Here is a 21,509-nt window from a genome sequence, read left to right as displayed (position 1 = left end):
TCCGTAATGTTTCTTATGTTCCACGTAGGACTGAAACCATATGATAACTGTCTTTCTCTGACTGGCTTATTATTTCACTTAGCAAAATCCTCTCCAGGTCCACCTACATCGCTGTAAATGGTGTCGATCCTTTCTGATGGCTGAGTAATATTCCATAGTGTATACGGACCACATCTGCTTTAGCCATTCATCTGCGGAAGGGCATCGCAGCTCTTTCCTCAGTTTGGCTATTGATGCTATGAACTTTGGGATGTAGGTGCCCCTTTGGATCACTACATCTGTATCTGGGGGCTACTGCTGGGTCATAGGGTAACTCTATTTTTAACTTCTTGAAGAACCTCCATGCTGTTTTCCAGAGTGGCTGCACCAGCTTGCCTTCCCACCAACAGTGTAGGAGGGCTCCCCTTTCTCCGCATCCTCACCAACATTTGTTGTTTCCTGCCTTGTTAATTTTTGCTGTTGACTGGTGTGAGAACATATCTCACTATGGTTTGGATTTGTATTTCCCTGATGCCGAGTTGAGCATTTTTCATGTGTCTGTTGGCCATTTGTACATACTCTTTGGAGAAGTATCTGTTCATATCTTCTCCCCTTTTTTTCACTGGATGTTTTCTGTTCATTGGGTGTTGAGTTTGATAAGTTCTTTATAGATTTTGGATACTAGCCCTTTATCTGATTAGACATTTGCAAATATCTTCTCCCATTCTGTAGGCTGTCTTCTAATTTTGTCGACTATTTCCTTTGCTGTGCAGGAACTGTTTATCTTGATGAAGTCCCAGTAGTTCATTTGTGCCTTTGTTTCCCTTGCCTTTGGAGACGTGTCTAGCAAGAAGCTGCTGCACCCAAGGTTGAAGAGGTTGCTGCCTGTGTTCTCCTCTAGGATTTTTATGGATTCCTGTGTCAAATTTGGGTCTTTCATCTATTTTGAGTTTATCTTTGTGTATGGTATAAGAAAATGGTCCAGTTTTATTCTGCATGTGGCTTTCCAATTTTCCAACACCATTTGCTGAAGAGACCATCCTTTTTCCATTGGACATTCCTTCCTGCTTTGTGGAAGATCAGCTGACCACAGAGCTGAGGGTCCATTTCTGGGCTCTCTATTCTGTTCCATTGATCTATGTGTCTGTTTTTGTGCCAGTACCATACTGTCTTGATGATGACAGCTTTGTAACAGAGCTTGAAGTCCAGCATTGTGATGTCCCCAGCTTTGGTTTTCTTTTTCAACATTCCTCTGGCAATTTTGGGTCTTTTCTGGTTCCATACAAATTTTGGGATTATTTCTCCCAGCTCTGTGAAAAATGTCGATGGTACTTTTTTTTTTAAGATTTTATTTATTTATTTGACAGACAAAGATCACAAGCAAGCAGAGAGGGAGGCAGAGAGAGATGGGGAGGCAGGCTTCCCACCGAGCAGAGAACTGAAAGTGGGGCTCAATCCCAGGACCCTGATCCAAAGGCAGAGGCTTTAACCCACTGAGCCACCCAGGCACCCCAATGCCAATGGTATTTTGATAGGGATTGCACTGAGTATGTAGATTAGAATAGAAATTTTGACAGTATTTGTTCCTCCAATCCATAAGCACTGAATGTTTTTCCACTTCTTTGTGCCTTTCTCAATTTCTTTCATGAGTACTTTATAGTTTTCTGAGTACAGATCCTTTACCTCTTTGGTTAGGTTTATTCCTCGGTATCTTATGGTTTTTGGTGCTATTATAAATGGGAATGATTTCTTAATTTCTCTTTCTTCAGTCACTTCATTAGTATATAGAAATGCAATTCATTTCTATGCATTGATTTTTTTTATCCTGCCACATGGCTGAATTTTGCTCTAGAAGTTCCAGCCATTTTGGGGTAGAGTCTTTGGGTTTTCCACATAATGTATCAGGTCACCTGCAAAGAATCAGAGTTAGACTTCTTTTTGCGTTTCAGGTGCCTTTTATTTCTTTTTTTTGTCTGATTTCTGGGGCTAGGACTCCCAGTACTATGCTGAGCAACAGTGGTGAGAGTGGGCATCCGTTGTACTGCACACCTTAAGGATAAAGCTCAGTTTTTCCCCCACAAGAATGCTATTTGCTGTAAGCTTTCCATATACAGCTTTTATGATCTTGTGGTGTGTTCCCTCTATCCCCACACTGTGAAGAGTCTTAAGAAAGGATGTTGTATTTGTCAAATGCTTTTTCTGCATCAGTTGAGAGGACCTAATGGTTCTTGTCCTTTGCCTTATTAATGATGTATCATGTTGATTGATTTGCGAATGTTGAACCACGCCTGAAGTCCAGGAATAAATCCCACTTGGTCGTGGTGAATAATTTTTTTAATGTACCATTGGATCCTATTGGCCAGTATCTTGGTGAGAATTTTTGCATCTTTGTTTGTCAGGGATATTGGTCTGTAATTCTCCTTTTTGGTGGCGTCTTTGTCTGGTTTTAGAATCAATGTAATGCTGGCCTCATAGAACAAGTTTGAAGTTTTCCTTCCATTTCTATTTTTTGAAACCATTTCAGAAGAATAGGTATTAATTTTTCTTTAAATATTTGGCAGAGTTCCTCTGGAAAGCCATCCAGCCCTGGACTCTGTTTTGTTGGGAGATTTTTGATTACTGCTTCACTTGGTTTGACGCTGGTTATGGGTCTGTTGGTTAAGGGTCTATTGGCTTGGTCTGTTCAGGTTTTCTATTTCTTCCTCCTTCAGTTTTGGTAGTTTCTATGTGTCCAGGAATGCATCCATTTCTTTCAGACTGCTTAATTTATTGGCATATGGTTGTTCATAATATGTTCTTAAAATTTTATCTCCTTGGTGTTGGTCATGATCTCTCCTCTTTCATTCAAGATTTTATTAATCTGGGTCCTTTCTCATTCCTTTTTTATTAAGTCTGGCTAGGGGTTCATCGATCTTATTAATTATTTCAAAGAACCTGCTAGCAGTTCTTAAGGGACTGCTGTCTCTTAAATCACTTTCTTGTTCAGAAACACAAGATTATATTTATGCCTCTTATCTAGTCAGCAAATAGCTATTTAGCGAGCAAAATGCACACGAACTCTCGTCCAAACACTGTGCTGCGTGATAGACAAAGACAGGAGCACAGTCCCACACAGTGGCACGGGAGAGGGGGCTGCCGAATCCGCGCGCTGGAGCAGGAGACCTGACTCCAGGAGACAGACAGATGGACTGAGAAGGAGGAGGAAGCCATGGCTGCTGTATTACAGCATGAACTCCTAGGGCCCCGTGAGGGTGGCAGGGCAGCAGCCGGGGAACAACTGCGGGGGCGGGGGGATGAAGACCTGGCCAGAGGGCGGCAGGGGGACATGAAGACAGAGTCAGGCGGGGCACTGGTTGCCGAGGGGATGCCCTGGTCACAGTGGCGGGCCATGGGCAGCCATGCGCTGGCTTGGATGGTCTCTGAGCTTCTCACGTGGGTCTGAGGGGAAACTCAAGCAGAGCAAATGTCGGGATAACAACTGACATCTGGCTGGGGGACACTGTGCCGGCAACTAAAACTAGGACTGGTGGGGGGGTCTGCCATGAGTGCTGGAGTTGTCAGCACAGAACGGCTCCCAAAGCCACAGAGAGACAAGATTACACAGGCACTGGGGAAGAAAAGCACTTCAAAGAGCTCTGGCTCTGACCTTTACGTGAAGGAAGCTGAAAAAGTAAAGCCAGGAATGCTCATCGAAGAAAGAGTCTGTGCCTGGCACAGTATTCTGGAAAAGAGATGGAGGGGAGGCTTGGAAGGAGGGGTCAGTATGGTTTGAATGCTGCAAAGAGAAGAAGGGAAGGGGACAACCTACAGACGGGAGAATCATCAGCGACGGTGGGAAAACTCGGGGAGAAAAAGCATCATAAGGAAAAAACCAGAAACAACCAACCAAAGCTAGAGATGGAGAATAAGTATCAAACTTCTTAGCAAGAGAAACAGAAGACAGGGGTGTGAGGAGGACTGGAGGCAGGAAAGTAATCACTAGACATCGGTCCTGGGGGGTGCCAGTCATCCACGCAAATGCACGGTCTCCCCGCAGATGCGCGGACACTCAGATGCTCACACGGACACTCGGATGCTGGCCCGAATGGAAGCGGAGTTAACAAGGCGTGCCTGGCATCGTCACTTTGTTTCAAAATGACAACCGGTTCAGCAGCTGCCTCCATGAAAGGAATACACCTCCATCAGGCCAGCAGGTGATCGAAGACCTTGTAGGTTCTATTTGCCGCAGAACCAGGTTTTCTCTCTTGACCAGGCAGGCAAAGGGAAAAGCTGGTTATGGCTAACAGCGGATGGAGATCCGAGACACGGAGCTCCCAGCCTCTCCTGCGCACTAGATCCCAGGGACAAAGCAAGCGCCCCTGGCGGTTTTCTACCCGTGGGAGGTGAGAGGACAGCAGGAGGCAGGGGTGATCTTCCCGAGGTTCTCACCACCAGCAAGCGAGGCCGTGAAGTCTGTAACAGTCCCGAGGTTCTCACCACCAGCAAGCGAGGCCGTGAAGTCTGTAACAGTTAGACTCAATACTCCCATTTCTGTTCTTAAGAAGCTTTAGGGGTGGCTAGAGCTGCGGCCACGGTGCCACTGTACCCTCGACACGCTTCGTAGCTGAAGCCCACAGCAGACCAGCAACTAAAGCTTCCTGCCCTTGGGGGATGCCACCATGTGCTTGAGAAGAAGAGCTTGCTCAGTGGTAACAGAGGGACCTTGCTTCCCGGCACAATCCTGTCCTGCTCGAAACACCGTGTTTCTTGGCTGACCCCGGAGCAGAGAGACTCCCCATCTTGTTTCTAAGTTCTCTGAGTCCTAAAATCTCACTCCGCTGGATGATAAATGAAATGTACAGCCTGGCACCGAGCTACTGATCAGAGGACACTGCGTGTTACTGCTCCCACACCCCAAGAAAATCTGAGTTCTGAGCCTCGACAGGCCTAAGGGGCTTACTTCTTCCTCAAGCGGAGCGTTTGGAACTAGTGCTGCCCAAAAGAACCTTCTGGAAGGAGGCGAACGTCCAGGAGCTGCCCCAAACAGCAGCCTCCTGCCTCACGTGACAGTGCATGACCACAGACAGCCCAACATGGGAACCGAAATTATGATTCTGTTTAACTTAAAACAAAGGAGCCACCCGTGGCTAGAAGCCACACAGTGGACGACACAAGACTAGTATCTACTGATATATCCTGAGAATGTCTCCTACAGGAGTTCCGATCTGGGGAGCATGAATTCCAAGGAGGCCCGTCCAAGAACGGTTTTGAGAGGCTCTGTGGATGGTCTGAAGTTGCACCAAAAACTGCATACATGTGCAAGTGCTTTTTCCTGAGTGTCAGTCACCCACACCGGATTCTCAAATGGGCCCGTCTCATCACAAATATAAACAGCCGTTGTGGAACTGGGACCATTCTAGAATTTCAGCACATTCTCAGTTCTAGTACGATCACTTGTCCAAAACAGACTGAATTTTCCAGGAATCTGCTACAGGAACAGCCTAAGCCCTCCGTTAAATATGTCTTCATGGCCACCTGGCTTGGGCCCTCATCCCTATGCCTCATGGAATCAAGTCTGCCACCGAGGGGCTCGGGCAGGAAACCTCCTTAGCCTTACTTAGCACGTTACCTCAGGCACTTGATTTGCCCACATGCTCATTCACTCACTCTTCGGAGCTCTACAGAGTGAGAGAACAAGGAAGGCAAGAAGCAAGACGATCCAGCCTCCAGGCCCTAAGCGGGCGCGTGGCAGACAGACAGGGAGGCTTTGAGAGGCAATGGACGGCCGGTCTGGAACAGACAAAAGGCGGCTGATCCCAAGTGTCCCCAAGAAGCAGTTAGACCACTCCTTCCCTGCTGACTGTGCTGGTCCTCTGCATGTTTGTGTTTTAATAATAAACAGAACCGAAAGCAGTTGGTAAGAACACCTACAGGGCATCATTCCCTCCCCCGGCAGGCAGCTTGCTGTTTACTCTCCAGAAAATACAAAGCAGAGTGACTTAGAGTCAGAAGCACCAGGACAGGGAAACCGCAAGTGCAGCAAACAGGCCCGTGTGGAAAGTGAAGGGTTTGCACCTTCCCGCTGTCACTAACAACCCAGGTCCCTGGCTCTGGACGCCGGCCTAACCCTTAGAGCACATGGAGGATGGGAAAGCAGCAGAGGCAGGCCGACCTCGCACAGCCAAGGAGCCAAGAGAAAATCAGATAAATCATTCCAAAATGCGTGCATTTCTCAGGAGGGGAGGAGAACTCACATCTGTTTCCTGTGCTTAAATACCTCCGCTGAAATTCTACGTGAGGCTTCGGCTCCAAGAGCCCACGGGCTGCTGCTGACAGCCCTCGGCCCCGGCAACCAGGGTGCACAGACGCGCTGCCCAGCATGTCCTGAGCTTGTCGATGTGCGTCGTGAAGCCAGCAGCTACAGCCTGGGATTCCAGAACTCCAGAAAGTTACTGCCCGAGGCTATTCACCGCAGACTCACAGACTGACGCTGACACAGCAGGATTCTCCAGGACTGAGTGTGGAAAGGTTTTGTTCTCTCCAGATTTCAGATGGTAGCAAATAGTAAAGACCAAGAGATCTTGGTAGTAACCTAATTTGGATCTGACTAAAGCTCCCTGTTCTTAAGATTTCTTGGGGCATCGGGTGATGCAGTCCATTAAGCAGAAGACTCTTGGGTTTCAGTTCAGGTCATGATCCCAGGGTCATGAGATCGAGCCCTGTGACAGGCTCCCCACCCAGCGGGGTGTCTGCCTTAGATTCTCCCCCTGCCCCTCCTGCCCATTCCCATTCTCATTCTCTTTCTCAAAAAAAAAAAAAAAAGGTAAGTAAATAAATAAATCTTTTTTAAAAAAGATTTTGATACCTCTCCACAGACCTGCGGATTCTCAGTCATCTTTGTTTTTTTTGGTCCTCTGCATGTTTGTGTTTTAATAATAAACAGAACCGAAAGCAGTGGGTAAGAACACCTACAGGGCATCATTCCCTCCTCACGTGCAAAGCACAAGAAGGCCTGCTGAGAGTCCCCTGCCCTTTTCACAAGTAAGAGCGCTCCCAATGGCAAACCAGGTTTTGGTGTCCCCTTCCAGAGCTCTCTTCAAAAATTTCTGTAGCGGCATCGCCTAAAAGAGTTAAATAATTCTGCAGAAATGAAGCCTGCTGGTCACCATCTCTTTTATGGCATAGGAGGAATTTCTGCCTCAGCCGGAAAAATAAAAGTAATATATCCAGGAAAGTGGAGCTTATCACATCTCTTCTAAACAGGAGAAAAATATTAATAATAATGGGGGTAACAGAAGCGAAGGAAAGCAAAGATGTAAGCCCTCTTAGGAAGGGAGCGGGGAGTGGGACGTCGTGAAAACAGGTAGAAGGGGGGGACCCTGAGGACAGGTGGAAGGGTGCAGGGGTGCATGAAGATGAGGGGAAGGGAGAGCGGGGTGCCCTGAGGATGGGTGGGGGGAGGGGCTACACCCTGTGGATGGGTGGGAGGAGGGGGGCGCCCTGAGGACCGGTGGAAGGGAATGGGGTGCATCCTCAGGATGGGTGGAAGGGAGCGGGGGTGCCCTGAGAATGGGTGGGAGACCCACATCCTATCCCCGGAGACAAAGCTCTGGAAGGCAATGAAGTGGCGCGGCCTGTGGGGATGTAGACGCAGGAGCACGAGGTTGCAAGGCTGGGAGCAGCACCACCGACAGCAACTCATGCCACACGGCCAACGCTTATAAATACAGATCAAATCACCTGAAGCAGAGTATTAACACAGAAGAGAAAGCACTACAACGTCCTCTCGCAAACACAAAAACCCCATCATCATAAATTGCACTTGCCACCCATCAGTGGTGAGAGCTTGCAATTCTTTTAAAATATGCGTCTAAAATAGTGCCACCTCCATCTCCTGTATTTCATTCATGGCCCGCTCCTCGACATCAGCTCTTTTATAGACACTTAAAGAACTGACTTCAAGAGAAGTCAACTAGATTAAAAATGATCATTTTAATTACCTAAAAGTGGTCAATTAGCCATGTGTTGAAACTACTTCAAATCAATTTAATGCATAAAAATAACTAATAAATTGTTACGAAGTACTTTCTACATTTACAGTGTCAAGTAAATAAATGGTCTATAATCAGAATCCCCATCATCATAAAAATAATTTAACAGCCACAAAGCCACCATGGTGAATCTCTAGCAATTATTCCCAGGACTGAAGACAGAAAATACTATATACATAAAACTGTGAAACAATGAGAAATAAGGGTCACCAAGCCCACTGTGACTTTAAAAGTAATATTCAGAAAGGTCCTAAACAGAACAAAACCCAAAACCCCCCAAATTCAAGCAAGAAAAATTAACAAAATGGCATTTTACTTTTTTGATCAAACACAATTCTGACCAAGGACTCCAGGAGGTAATATGCAACAAACTGTATATTTAAAAAAGATTTTTTTTAGTGTGTCAGTCTGGAAAAAAAATGGACAATCTATTTTCTGATCTGCTCCCTAATGGTGATTTCACTGCTACAGGATAAGAAAGCGCTCTGAAGAATAATAAGCCGATGGGAGCTGCCTCACGTTTCTTCGCTATAAAAACAGAAATTTCTATCCAAAGAAAAACAGTAATAAGGATAAAAGCCTGTCAAAAATGTTCAATATAGGCTAAATGTTGCTGCTTCTCATTCTTTTCAAGAACTGGAAAGCTGGGGCGCCTGGGTGGCTCAGTGGGTTAAGCCGCTGCCTTCGGCTCAGGTCATGATCTCAGGGTCCTGGGATCGAGCCCCACATCGGGCTCTCTGCTCCTCGGGGAGCCTGCTTCCTCCTCTCTCTCTGCCTCTCTGCCTGCTTGTCATCTCTCTCTGTCAAATAAATAAATAAAATCTTTAAAAAAAAAAAAAAGAACTGGAAAGCTGTGAGGTCTGATAAATTAACCAACAAAGATGTCGAGGACAAGGAAAGTGACCCCAGGCATATCTTCACAGCTTAGCTAGTGTTGTTTCTCCATCTATAAAAATCAGGACTCTCTCACTGTTGCCTGTGTTAGGTAATTAACAGCTGTAAAGCACTCTGGAAGTAAAAACTGCTAAATAAATAATGACTGCCAAAGAACTTTAACAGTAATATGCTACATCATAACGTGAAACATGGGCCGTGAACTCTACCGTTTTTGTTTTCCAATTAATAATGCAAGCAAGACCCCAATCTCGCAACGTGGCTTAGCACAGTATTAGGCAAGCAGGTTTAATGTAGGGACTGGAAATCACAGGAGGAATCTTATTTTTCCTACAGCAGTTGACTCAACTTTACCTACTGTAGAGAAAATAAGGCTAATTTTTGGCTAATTCCACCGACAAGCCATTTTACTTGAAAATACCACAAGCAATCAACTTTTGGAGAATTTCCTTTTATTGCACCTTGATTCTGAAACCCTAAACCACAGTATGTTTTAAACTACTTTTCTAGGAATTAACGACAGATAATGTTCACGTACAATCACTGCTCTCTACACTTCCTGCTCACTTGGACTACAGTATTTCTGAGATCGAGATCATCAGCCTCAGAATTCTGGTGCTTCTTGGACTTGCTCACTAAAGAGACAAAATTACGAGATTAGTACCAGTTCTATGACCTTGCAAATTTTCATACCAGTGGTGGTAGGAGCATGGCATGATGGCTGAGATACGGGCCAAGAGAGCTAACTTTATTATTCATAACTAGTCTTGTTTTTTTCATATACATTTAAAATAAACTTATGAATGCCAGGAAAATTAAAAAAAAAACAAACAGCAAAAATTTAGAGCACGGAAAAATGGGCAAACCTTACAGATCAGACTTAATTCCTTCTCGTTTAAAATATAACCTATAAAAAACCCACAGTGTTCTAGCTCAATCTAAAATCTGATCATGGTTCCGCTTATAAAGCATAATGTTCTCTGAATTATCTGCAGAGTTATATATATATAAAAAAAGGAGCTATGAGAAACAGTCTAAACATCATTCAACAAACAAGTCTCGTGTATTATTATATTTGGGGAGAAAGTCATCTCCAGGGACTATTTCAAGGTAAAATTAAACATCGGTGGAAGGAACCAAACAAAAGGGTATTATTCATATGAAAATGCAAATATGTAATTATATCCTCATAATAACCAAGACCCGAAATCGCAGTTTTAGTGACCCGTGTTAACTTGACTGGGGCCCTGGCGTCCATGACCATAGATGTAAAGGGCCGCCGTGCTCCAGCCACGAGGTCACCGCAGCACCTCACTTCAGGAGATTCCTCGTTAAGACGCGCGCCTCCGACCAGGTTTATATTTGACTAGTTTCCCTTGCTGGAGATCCCTGCCCGGCTCAGGGTCCGCCGCCGCGCAAGGAAGGCACAGGGGCTCCTCCCGAGAAGCAGCGCGAAGCCCGCGGCTTCCAGGCGGGCCCAGGCTCCCCGGGGCGGGGCGCGGCCGGCCTACCTTCCAGGTGAAGCCACATCAGCCTCCCCTTCACGCGGACCACAGAGGCCACGCAGAGCTCTCCTGGGTTCCTGGGGTTGACGGCTTCGAGCTTCATGTTCTTCGTGAAACCCCGACTGAACGTGGTCTGGAAGAGAGAGAGAGAGACGGGACCCTGAGCCAGGGCACAGCCAGCAGGGGCGGCACCGAGCGGCCCGCGGGCCAAGCGGGGATGCGCGCACAGCGGCACGCGCAGGCGCAATCAGACACGCGCGGACAAGCATGTGCAGGCGCTCACGGGCAGGCGCAGGCGCACACAGGCACGCGCAGACAGGCACGCGCAGGCGCACACAGACCCACGCAGGCGCACAGGCTCGCGCAGGCGCACACAGGCACGCAGCGCTCATCCATCAAACAGGGTTGCCGCCGTTGGTCGGAGAAGAACCATGACCTCATCTGCATCCCAGAATGAGAGCTCTGCGGGCACGCCGCAGGTGCCTACCGAGATCTGTAGGAGGAGATGATGGGTCGGTTCTCTGCCCAGCCCCACAGGCGCCCTTACTTCTACGCCGGCACCGAGGCGCACAGTTGTCCTCCTTCCCTGGAGGCGCGGCAGGCCTGGGCACATTCGTCGGGGCAGGGAGGCGGCCCGAGTCTCCCTCTGGCATCCTGTCCTGTGGCCCGAAGAACATTCCTGGGCGCTGTTTTTAGTGTAGGTCAGCTGGTGGTGACATCCCACAGTTTTATCTGAAACCGTATTTATTTTAATTGGTGGCTTTGGCTTCCTTTTATTTATTTTCTTAATTAAAATTCGCTTCTTAAAAAACACACCTAGGAACATTCACTCTTTTTGGTGCCCCGTTCCATGAGGGTTCGGGCTGTTAAATAAACGCGTAGAGAGTCCCGCAGCGATAACCTCTCTCAACAGGCACAGTAGTCCCTTCACCTCCAAAAGCCTTTGCACTGGCCCTTTGGTGATCAGTCCCTCCCTGGCTCCCCGTGTCAGGACCATGCACCTGTGTCCTCTTCCGAGAGTGTTGCCTCTTCCGCGAGATCACTTTAAATGGATCCACACACTGTGTAGTCTTGCTTCTTCCACTGAAGCAAAATGCATCTGGGACTCATCCATGCTACTCCACGAACGGGTAGTTCGTTCTGTTTTACTGCTGAGTAGTTTCTAGGGCCGTGCCACAGTCCATCCATTTGCCAGTTGAAGGACATTCGAGCAGTTTCCAATTTCTGGTGATTGTGAATAAAACCGCCATAAACATTCAAGTGCAAGTTTCTGTGTGAACGGAGTTTATGAGTCTGCTTGGAAGACCATAACAAAATACCACACACTGGGTGGCTTTAACAGTAACAATTTATCTCGCTGTTCCAAAGGCTGGAAGTCTGAGATCACGGTGTCGTGGGGTTGGCTTCTTCTGAGGACACTCTCCTTGGCTTATAGACAGCGGCCTTCTTGCTCTGTTGTCTCCATTCTCTCCTCCATGCATGGTCCGTGTCCTAATTACCACTTCTGATACGGACACGAGTCCTACTGGATTAAGGCTCCCCCTTATGCCTCATGTTACCTTAATTATCTCTTTGAAAGCTCTAACTCCAAATACAGTCACACTGGGAGGTACTACGGGTTAGGACTTCCACTGTATGAATTTGGGGGACTACAATGCAGCCCAGAGTGCAGCTTTCATTTCTCTAGATAAAGAATTGCTGGACCATATGGTAAATGTATGTTAAACCTTGTAGGAAACCACCAAATTAGTTTCCATAGATCATACTGCATTCCTACAAGCAGTGTGGGGCATTCCAGTGGCTAAACGTCCTCCCTAGCACCACTTGGTATTGGCAAGTTGTCCAATTTTAACCATTCTAACACATGTCCGGTGCTTGCTAATCATGACTTGAATTTGCACTAAATTAAATGTGGAGCATTTTTTTTCACACGTTTCTTTGTCATTTGTCTATCTTCCTTGGTGAAGAATCCGTTTCTCTCTTCATTCGGGGAGCATTAGCTGTGGTGGTTGATTTCTTTCAGTACTCTACAAACACTGGTTTACTGTCTTCTGCTGTCCCTTGTCCCTGATGTGAAGTTCACTGTCATGCAAACTGCTGTTCCTCTATTTGGGATCTACCATTTTTTCTCTGGGTGCTTTGAAGATTTTTCTCTTTATGTCTGGGTATCAGCCGTTTGACTATGCCAGGTGTCTTCCTATTTATGCTACTTGGGGCCCACAGAGATTCCTGAACCTGTGCATTTAGTATTTTCAGCTGCTCTGGTAACTTTTGGCCATTGTTTCTTCCTACATTTTCTCTTCCGTAGTCTCTGTGGCCATTTCTTCTAGGTCTCCCAACTACATATGATATCGTCCCTCAGGTCCCTGAGATTCTGTTCTCGTTCCTCACACCCAATCTTCTTTCTCTCTCAGTTCTTCAGATAGGATCACTTCTATCCTCAAAGTCCTCAGCTCTCTCCCCTGTCTCCTCCATTCTGTCAGGAAGCCTTCTGATGAATTTGCTTATGTTAGGTATTGTATGTTTCAGTCCTAGAATTTCTCTTTTTTATACTTTCTACTTCTCTTCTGGAACTTCCTACCTTCTCATTCACTTTTTTCTCAAATTTTAGGATATATCTGAATCACCCGGGGAACCTTTTAAAAACAGGCTGCTGGGGGCCCCCTGCGTGGCTCCATGGATTCAGTGTCAGCCTTCAGCTGAGGTCATGATCCCAGGGTCCTGAGACTGAGTCCTGCATCCTCCCTCTCCTGCTCTCCCTGCTTGTGTGTGCGCTCTCTCTCTCTCTCTGTCAAATAAATAAACAAAATCTTAAACAATAACAACAACAACAAAAACAACACACAAAAAAACAGACTGCTGGGCCTTCCTCCAAAGTTTGTGATTCATTTGATTTGAGGTAAGGTCACAGAATTTCTATTTTCAACAAGTTCTCAGGTGATGCTGGAGCTGCTGGCCTAAAGACCACACTTTGGGAATCACTGCTTTACACCAGGCTTAGTCTTAATGGGAGCTTTAAAATAACATGTCTGCTAATTCTGACATCTGGGTCATGCTGGGTTTGGTCTCCATTGATTATCTTTTCTACTGAGAATTTTCCTATTTCTTCATATGCTGAGCAACTCTGAAATCTGGATGTTTTAAATGTTATGTGGCAGAGACTCTGGATTGTGTTATATTCTTCCCCAAAGCATTGGTTTTTCTCTTTTAGCAAGCAATTAACTTGTTTGGACTCAAACTACACACCCTGTCTCTTGAGAAGGAGCTCAAATTCCCACTCAGTCTTTTGTCCTTAACTAGGCTGCCTGGAGTTTGCCTGGAAAATACACAATCCAAAAAGACTTCAGCAGGATTTATACACAGAATCTGTGGTTCTCTCTCCTGGCTCTTCCTTGTCTGTGACTCCTTTCACTTTCCAACAGCTGGGATTGCCCAAATTCTGTTATCTGGTTCATCAGACTGTGATTTTTATATTGCTGGTTTTGTTACCTCATACATCAGCTGTCAAAAAAAAAGTCTGAAAAAAGAGTAAATCACACAACCCATCGTGTTCCTTCCAAGCGACCTGCTCCCCTCTAGATCTGCTCACTTTTGTTCATTCGCCACACCCCCAAGGTAGTTGTCTTGGTATCCTGTCCAGAATCTATAGTTAACTGCCAGAGGGTCAATTCAGCCACTAAATACTCAGCCAATACTCAAAGCAAAACTCCCTCTTAGCATTATTTTTAAATAAATATAAAATTTTCCAAAGCCATCCACTACTATACATTTCAATCAGACATTACAATACTGAAAACATCTATTTTGAAATATATCAACTGAAATTAACAGGTTCCTGTGAATAACAGAGACTACATCCTTGCGTGACCCATGGGGAGAAACTGAGGTTATTCACAACTCTTCATATGCAGGTTAAGTTGTAAATGCAATGTTATCTTTATGTAACTGGAACAAAATTATTCAGCAAATGTTAAGAAAGCAATTTGCATTTTTCCTTTATGTTTCTTTGGAAATAGGAAACACAGAGATTTTAGGTGGGTTATTTTTCTGCAAGTCATCCTGCCCCGTCCACATCTATGTATTGAGCTTCTTTTTGATAATACGACTCGATAGCCTGCCTGAAAAGCCTCTAAGTAAGTTAAAATGCATTTTATCCTCCTTAATAAAGGAAAGCGACAACCGCATAACCTATTTTCGTTTCAACTCACTGCTTGAGGGTAATTTATAAAGATCAATAGCAAAACTGTTACCTGTGAGTTTATTTTACTAAGCATTTGGCTGTGTCAATCCATTTCAGCCCTGCCTGGAGATTGTTAAACGTCCCCAGGGAAATCCACTTCCACACCACCTCTCCTCTCGTACACACAAGATGTGTGATTAAAAAATGAATTCATAATAAGCATTCCATTAAAGAGCACTTGTAGCGAGCTAACAAAATTCAGCAAAGCATCGGTAATGCAATGCACATGCCAACAGGCTGATAACGACCCTGTCGATTAAATAAACGGAGGGCCAGAAACAAAGAGGGCATATTTGTAACAAGTGCATTCCTAATGAATACGCCAGCATATTCATTAGGAGCAATTTCATTGTGGAAGCTAAATCCTGAAAGCTCAGAGGCCACCTGGGGATGCGGCTACTTGCTCCACGGCAACACTGCACATGGCCAGCTGCCGGCGGAACCGGAGCAGAGGATGGGTGGAAAGCAGCCGCAGTGGAACCATGTTGTCACAGAAGAAAGCACTCCCGACGTACAAAACTAGGGGACATGGCAGGATTTCCCTCCTTCCCAAGGCTGGAGAGGCAGGCTTTGTCGGGCAGAAAGCACAACTCCAGGAGGTTTGGGGAATGTGGTAAGTATGTCCATGATCCTAAGTGAAAGATGACGAGGCCAGGACTCTGTGACAAGAGATGGCACTCTGGTAAAGAGTCTAGTGAGACGCTCTGGGACGTGATCAGCCCCGGCAGCTGACCCGCGGCTATCCTCACGGTGACTTGCCCACACAGCATTCCCGTCCTACCGCCTCAACTCACCACGAGGAGCTTTCCACACTGCAGAAGAACCTTTATGCAAACGCAGCTTCGGCCAGGAGAAAGGCCCTTTGGTCATTTCAGGAGCCCTGGTTTCCAGCTCTTCCGCTGCCGTGTTTCCATGTACGTGAGTACGAGCCGGCCCGCCAATCAACCTACTTCATTCTTCGAAATCCACTTCTGGCTCATGCTTGCTACTGAGCGTCTCCAGGAAGCCAACCCCTCTGCCTCTCAGTTCTCATGTGCTATGAGCCCCGCAGTCCAAATTATGGGGGATAGGGGGTAAGGGAGTGGCAAGGAGTCAGCAGCGCTAGGAGCACATGCCCAGAAAAGGTCTTTGATTTAGCGGCTCGCTCTCTCTGTACTATCCACTATCCCCAACTGGAGGATTGAGTCTTTTTTTTTTTTTTTTAGCATAAAGAATTAACTTCCATAACTGAATGCATGTTTAACACACAAGGCTATATATTTATGCCTCATTCTCAAAACAGAAATAATAATCCAGATCCCTTTTCATAGTTCCTAGGGCTGATAAGGTTTCAATAATTTATAAGCTACTTTATACGACCAACTCCTATATCTAAACGAGTACACATATGTGCACACTCACACACACACAAACACTCACATACTCACACACACTCACATACTCACACAGGGCTGTTTCATGGGCCATCAAGCCAACAGCTCTACTTGAACCAGGAAGCGGCGTAAAGTAAGCAAAGCAGAGAACTGCTGGGCTAGCATCTTACAGAAGTGAGCCAAGGAAAGAAGTTGACGATCACATACTGGGAAGATAGCTCAAGGGCAGAGCGTCTCCTATCGATGGGCTTATCCACAGTATGCCCCACACAGCAAATACCCATGCAATGGTGGCACAGGGGGCCACCCAAACGTGTCTTCCCCTGTCTACAGTACAGACTCGTGGCTGGAACAATTCCCCGGCCACGGCACATCTCCCAGCCTCGTTCATGGAAGGTGTGGTTGAGGAACTGGTTCTCACCAGCGGAAGGAAGGTGGATGATGTATCACGCCAGTATCAGCTGCCGTGTTGAGAAGCAGGATGAGCTTCTCCTTCCTCCCTTTCCTTACCTGCTCACTGGATTTCGGATGATGGAGTCAAGGGTTCCGGGGAGGCTGAGACTCACTGTTGACTCACTGTCATAAGCATGTGCCAATCAGGAACACCCTGGACTGCCTTCTGTGACTACGGCCCAGAGTCACCCTGATACACAACCCGAAAGAGGACTTTTCAGGACTACAAAAGCCTTATGCTCCTGCGGTCCACGGCAGCCCTCTAGTTTCGCCCAGGGAATAGAAAGCAGCCGACAAAATTGATGGTAGACGCCCTCTGGGAGAGAAGGAGTAGTAAGAACCAAGCTGCTTACATTTCTGAAGCAGAAGGGAGGGGCTTCTTCTGTCCCGTGCTGCTTGTGATAATCGGCCCAGTCGAAGTCCTGGCCGGAGTAACCTGCGCGGGGCGAAACACAGACAGAACAGCCTTAGTCAAGCTAAAGCTCCGAGCAAACGAACAGCTTTAGAGTTGGCCTCTCATTAAAACAACAAGAGGTCCAAGACAGGGCCCCAGAGGTGAAGTACTCCTTGCTTCCAGAGAGCAGGTCAGATTTCCGAGGGGCACGTGGGAAAATGTGAAGTCCAACATGCACGGAAGGTGTACCGTCGCTAGTGTAATAGGGGCCCTGAAACCAGGCCAAGGTGGGACGCGGGGCCCGATCTGCTTTGGGGGAGAGCAGATGAGCCAGGATACTACACACCACACACCCACACAGCACGTTTGTAGAAATCTACAGGAACTCCTCCTTCTACGTAAATCCTGAGTTCACGAGAACTTGCTTCGTGGTATCGTCGTGGAAACCATGAGACTTTACCGGAAAACACCACCTTGGGGGACGGTTTTTTAAAGAGTTTCAGTAAGTGGACACCTAGCGAACAAGGGGCTGAGGTTCTCCCCAGAAAGCCTGGAAAGGCACGGAAGGCAGCCACGGCCCTGCCTTGGGGGCGCACCACAGAGGAGGAAGGAAGGAGAGAATCCGCCAAGTCAGGCCAGTCTGGGTGAGGATTTGGAGGGGCACACTGGAGACCTGGAGGGAGGGGGTTCGAGACACAGCTCTTCCCACATACTACACTTAACGAAATACAGATCTTACCAAGGTGGATTTTTCCCATTCTTTATTCATTTCATGTGGCAGGAGGGGCACAAGTAAGAGTCAAGTCATGACCACCGTGATAAGACATGGGAGGGCTTGGGAATGTCATGGGAAGAGGAAACAGTTCCAAATCTTAAAATAAGCATAGCATTGGGGGTACAGTTTAACCTGGAGAGCGAAACACCTTTTCCTGTGAGTGTCATTTGCATTTCCTGTGAACAAAGGACAGCAGTGGAAGCCATTGGGATCAACGGAAACCGTGTAAAATGTCACCATAACCTTCACTTGAGCACTCTCTCTTGATGGGTTTAGGCGTATGGAAAATAAATCCACAAGGGAGTTCTTAAGTATGTTTTTGAGCCAAGTCCCCATTTTTTCTTCCCCATATCATCGTAAATCCTACACCTGCAAATTCACTTAACATGGGGACTTGTAGTTCCTAAATCCCACAGCTGCAAAGTGACTCCAGGAATTCTTCGCTGAAGAAAGTCAAGATCTCGGTTGCCTCCTCCCTCCATTTGTACTCCCAAGTACAAGGCAGTATTTTCTTTTCCTTAGGGAAGCTCAATTTAGAAGATGGAGATGGGGTTAACCAAGAAGGCAGCTGCCCTCTGGCCCAGAGCCTGACCCTTGGCCCTCTGATCTGCTGCTGGCCATGAGTGGCAGAAGTAACCCCCCCTTTTCTTCCTAAGACATCCCTATCATTCGATTAAGGCTGACAACTCCTCATTTCTATCCAACAAGGAGTTAAAATTCTTCAAGTTTTGAGATGCTGTATTCATCGAAGAGAGTTTTGAAGAGATTCTAAAAGCTTTTCCACCTGTCTTTGCCGCCAACCCCTCTCTCCAGAGCCTGATGGACAGTTCTGGCAGGGGTTTCCAGAAGGGACCCTCTCATCAGAAGTTTCTGGAAGGGACCAAATCCCCTTTTTTCTGAACACTTACAAACAAAACGTGTTTTCAACGAGATCATGCAAGTTTCTTTACGATTAATAAAACCTCCACTTGGGGAATGGCTTCTCTGGAGCTGTTTGATAGCAAATCTTTATATTAATGTGTAAGAACAGAAGAATTTGCCCAAAGACAGCTCAAAATGCTGAGAATCTATGTGATGCATCCAAGGAGGACATCTGGGAGTTGAGAGTCAGCTCTCCCCAGAGCTGCGTGAAACAAGGGGAGAACCACTGGAACCTTCTGTGCCCAACTTCCCTTATTCACAAAGCTAAGGGAAGATCTTTAAGGCACCTCTAGCTGTTGCATTTCATAACTGAGAGCCACCATTATTCATTATTCTACCGTGGCTACTTAGGATTTTTTCCCATCTTTCCGTGGTTAATTCCTTCCTTTTTTCCTCTGAGAAAAATGTGGCAGGGTAGATAAAGAGAGGTTATGAAACAAGATACCTCCTAAAAGCTCTCCACGGAATAGGGGAAGACAAGATAAATCCTGCAACAGGACCCCATTTGTTTGGGGTTGTGGCAGGCTGACTTCACTAAGGGCAAGATCTCATTCCGTTCCGATGTCTCTTCCCTGGGCCTCTGCTGCTTAGTAACTTTTGTGAGCTGACAAAAATTTCATCAAGATCATGGGGGAGGAGGCCATATAGGAAAAAATATATATAAAAGTGAGTAACAACCCATTTTCTGATATACTATGGAAACCTGGGTATTCTTTATAGTCAGATAAAACTTCCCAACGTAGAAGTCACCTCTACTCCCCCCACAGAGGCATGAGCTGGGCTTTCTATAATCACATTTATAACCGTGAACTTCCCATGGGCTTCAACGCAGTCCATCAAATGTCGTGCTCTCTGGTTTCTTAGACCTATGTTCAATCCCTCTCTATCCCGTCTTCCAGACTCGCTCTACGGGGAGCCATTTTTAATAGAATGATTTCAAGACAGAACCAAGACTTGTCGGGTACCCACACAACGATGGATGATTCTACCCCCAAAGCTCTTCATTTCCTTGACTATCTGAACAGCCTAGACCTCTCCTCCTCCTCCTCCCTCCTCTTGGGAACCTTTATTCACTTCATCACTTAAAATTCTTTTCCTTCAGGCTGATAATGAGCTCGCTCTTTGTTAGGCAGTTTTGTGACAGCTCAGAATATAACTGCTACATAAAAACAAATTGCTGTGGCTTATATAATAGAGACAACAGGGGTCAATTATACTCATTAATCAACAAAGACAGAACAAGAAGTACTGAGGCTTAACTGTAGCTAGGAAAACATGTTGTAAACCCAGGAGGGAGGAAAATAACAGAGGGGGAAAGAAAAGGAAATCAAAACCCCTTGGGCTATTAAAATCTGCAACAAGCTGCCACAGGGGACCGCTGAACCATGGCCACTGGAGTTATTTAAGCTTTTATTAGTGTTTATTCTGAACGAAGTTCCAACTCTTACGGGTCCAAAAGAGAACAGGTCGATGACCCATTTCCTTAGAATACAAATTAATGGGCACAGGACAGCCTCACTTGCAAACATCACTACTGGACGCACAAGTGGTTAATTCTTTTAGAAAACAATTAGGCAGTAAAAATGTTCACGAACTTTGACATGACAATTTCACAAAAGTTTCAAAACAATCCTGAAAACTGAAAAAGTGTCCTACGTTAAGATACACACAATGGCATTATTACTGCTCAATCTGGGGATGGGGACCACTTTACACTCCCAGATCAGAACAGAAATGAAACTCATCCAAGATCCATGGAAAATCATACAGGCATGAAACTACACACAGTTTATTAAAAAAAATATGAAAACATTATTGCTAAGGTTTAGATGGAAAGACTGCCTGGCATAAGCATATACAGAATTACCAAATTTATAGAAGAGTATGCAAAGAAAAAGACCCAAGGAAATGTAAGGAAAGCTTAGTAATGGTAATTAACAACACAGTTATCTAGATGGTGGGACGCATGGATATTTTTTTCTTCTGTCTCTTTGTATTTTCCAAGTCTTGATAGTGATCATAAATTATTTCAATAAAAATTACTTACAAGTGTAGTGCCTTTGCTCCATTATAAAAGATAAGGCACTAGTCAACCAACGAAGAGGTAATTCACATGTGACCTGAGCTACACCATGAGCACCTCCCAAGAGCCAACCTCCAGCTTCTCCTTTGCTAACAGAATCCTGATTTTATCCAGCTTCTACAGGAAATCAGGACTCTCCTCAGCACCATGAAGTGAATCATGACAACATCATATAATCATGGCGGTCTTCTTGACCTTTGCACCAGGTAGTGAATCACCACAACCACCCCCTACATAATCATGGTAGTCTCATGCCCTTTGCACTAGGAAGTGAATCACCACAACCACCCCTACACAATCATGGTAGTCTCATGCCCTTTGCACTAGGAAGTGAATCACCACAACCACCCCCTACACAATCATGGTAGTCTCATGCCCTTTGCACCAGGAAGTGAATCACCACAACCACCCCCTACACAATCATGGTAGTCTCATGCCCTTTGCACCAGGAAGTGAATCACCACAACCACCCCCTACATAATCATGGTAGTCTCATGCCCTTTGCACCAGGAAGTGAACCACGACAACCATGAGACAATCATAGTAGGGTAGAGGTTAGAGTAAGGGTTTAAAAAAAGACATCCTTCTGTAATAAAAGAGACAGAGTAAGAGCTGCTCTTCTATACTGAGTGAATATGAAAAAATTATACAATCTTCAAAAATAACATCAGCAAAAAAAAAAAAAAATCACCTTTGCCATCTATCTGACTGGCAAAATGGAGGACAATAATAAGAATCCACCACTGTAAAGACTGTTGGGAAACAGGTGCTTTTATGCATTTCCAGTTGGCATATCACTCAAAAAACCACCCCAGATGTCAACTGGGCAATGCGTCAAAACCTTTAAGAAGGTGTCTCCTCT

The 21,509-nt window shown here is 45.9% G+C and overlaps 1 protein-coding gene across 5 annotated transcripts in view; it reads right to left on the bottom strand.

The window, feature by feature from the left end:
* SFMBT2 (Scm like with four mbt domains 2) overlaps nucleotides 1-21,509 on the bottom strand; it is a 229,218-nt gene that overhangs the window by 50,987 nt on the left and 156,722 nt on the right. For all 5 annotated transcript variants that reach the window (XM_045072350.1, XM_045072351.1, XM_004757948.3 and 2 more), the window contains 2 exons: nucleotides 16,828-16,910; nucleotides 10,415-10,541 (listed from right to left, as the gene is read on the bottom strand). In XM_045072350.1, coding sequence (XP_044928285.1) covers nucleotides 10,415-10,541; nucleotides 16,828-16,910 — 210 coding nt within the window. The remainder of the gene's footprint in view (nucleotides 1-10,414; nucleotides 10,542-16,827; nucleotides 16,911-21,509) is intronic.

The sequence above is a fragment of the Mustela putorius genome, unplaced genomic scaffold (assembly GCF_011764305.1).
Source record: "Mustela putorius furo isolate JIRA1106 unplaced genomic scaffold, ASM1176430v1.1 tig00004033_pilon_pilon_pilon, whole genome shotgun sequence".
In the NCBI taxonomy this organism is placed as follows: domain Eukaryota; kingdom Metazoa; phylum Chordata; class Mammalia; order Carnivora; family Mustelidae; genus Mustela; species Mustela putorius.
This window is presented reverse-complemented; position numbering and strand designations above follow the sequence as displayed.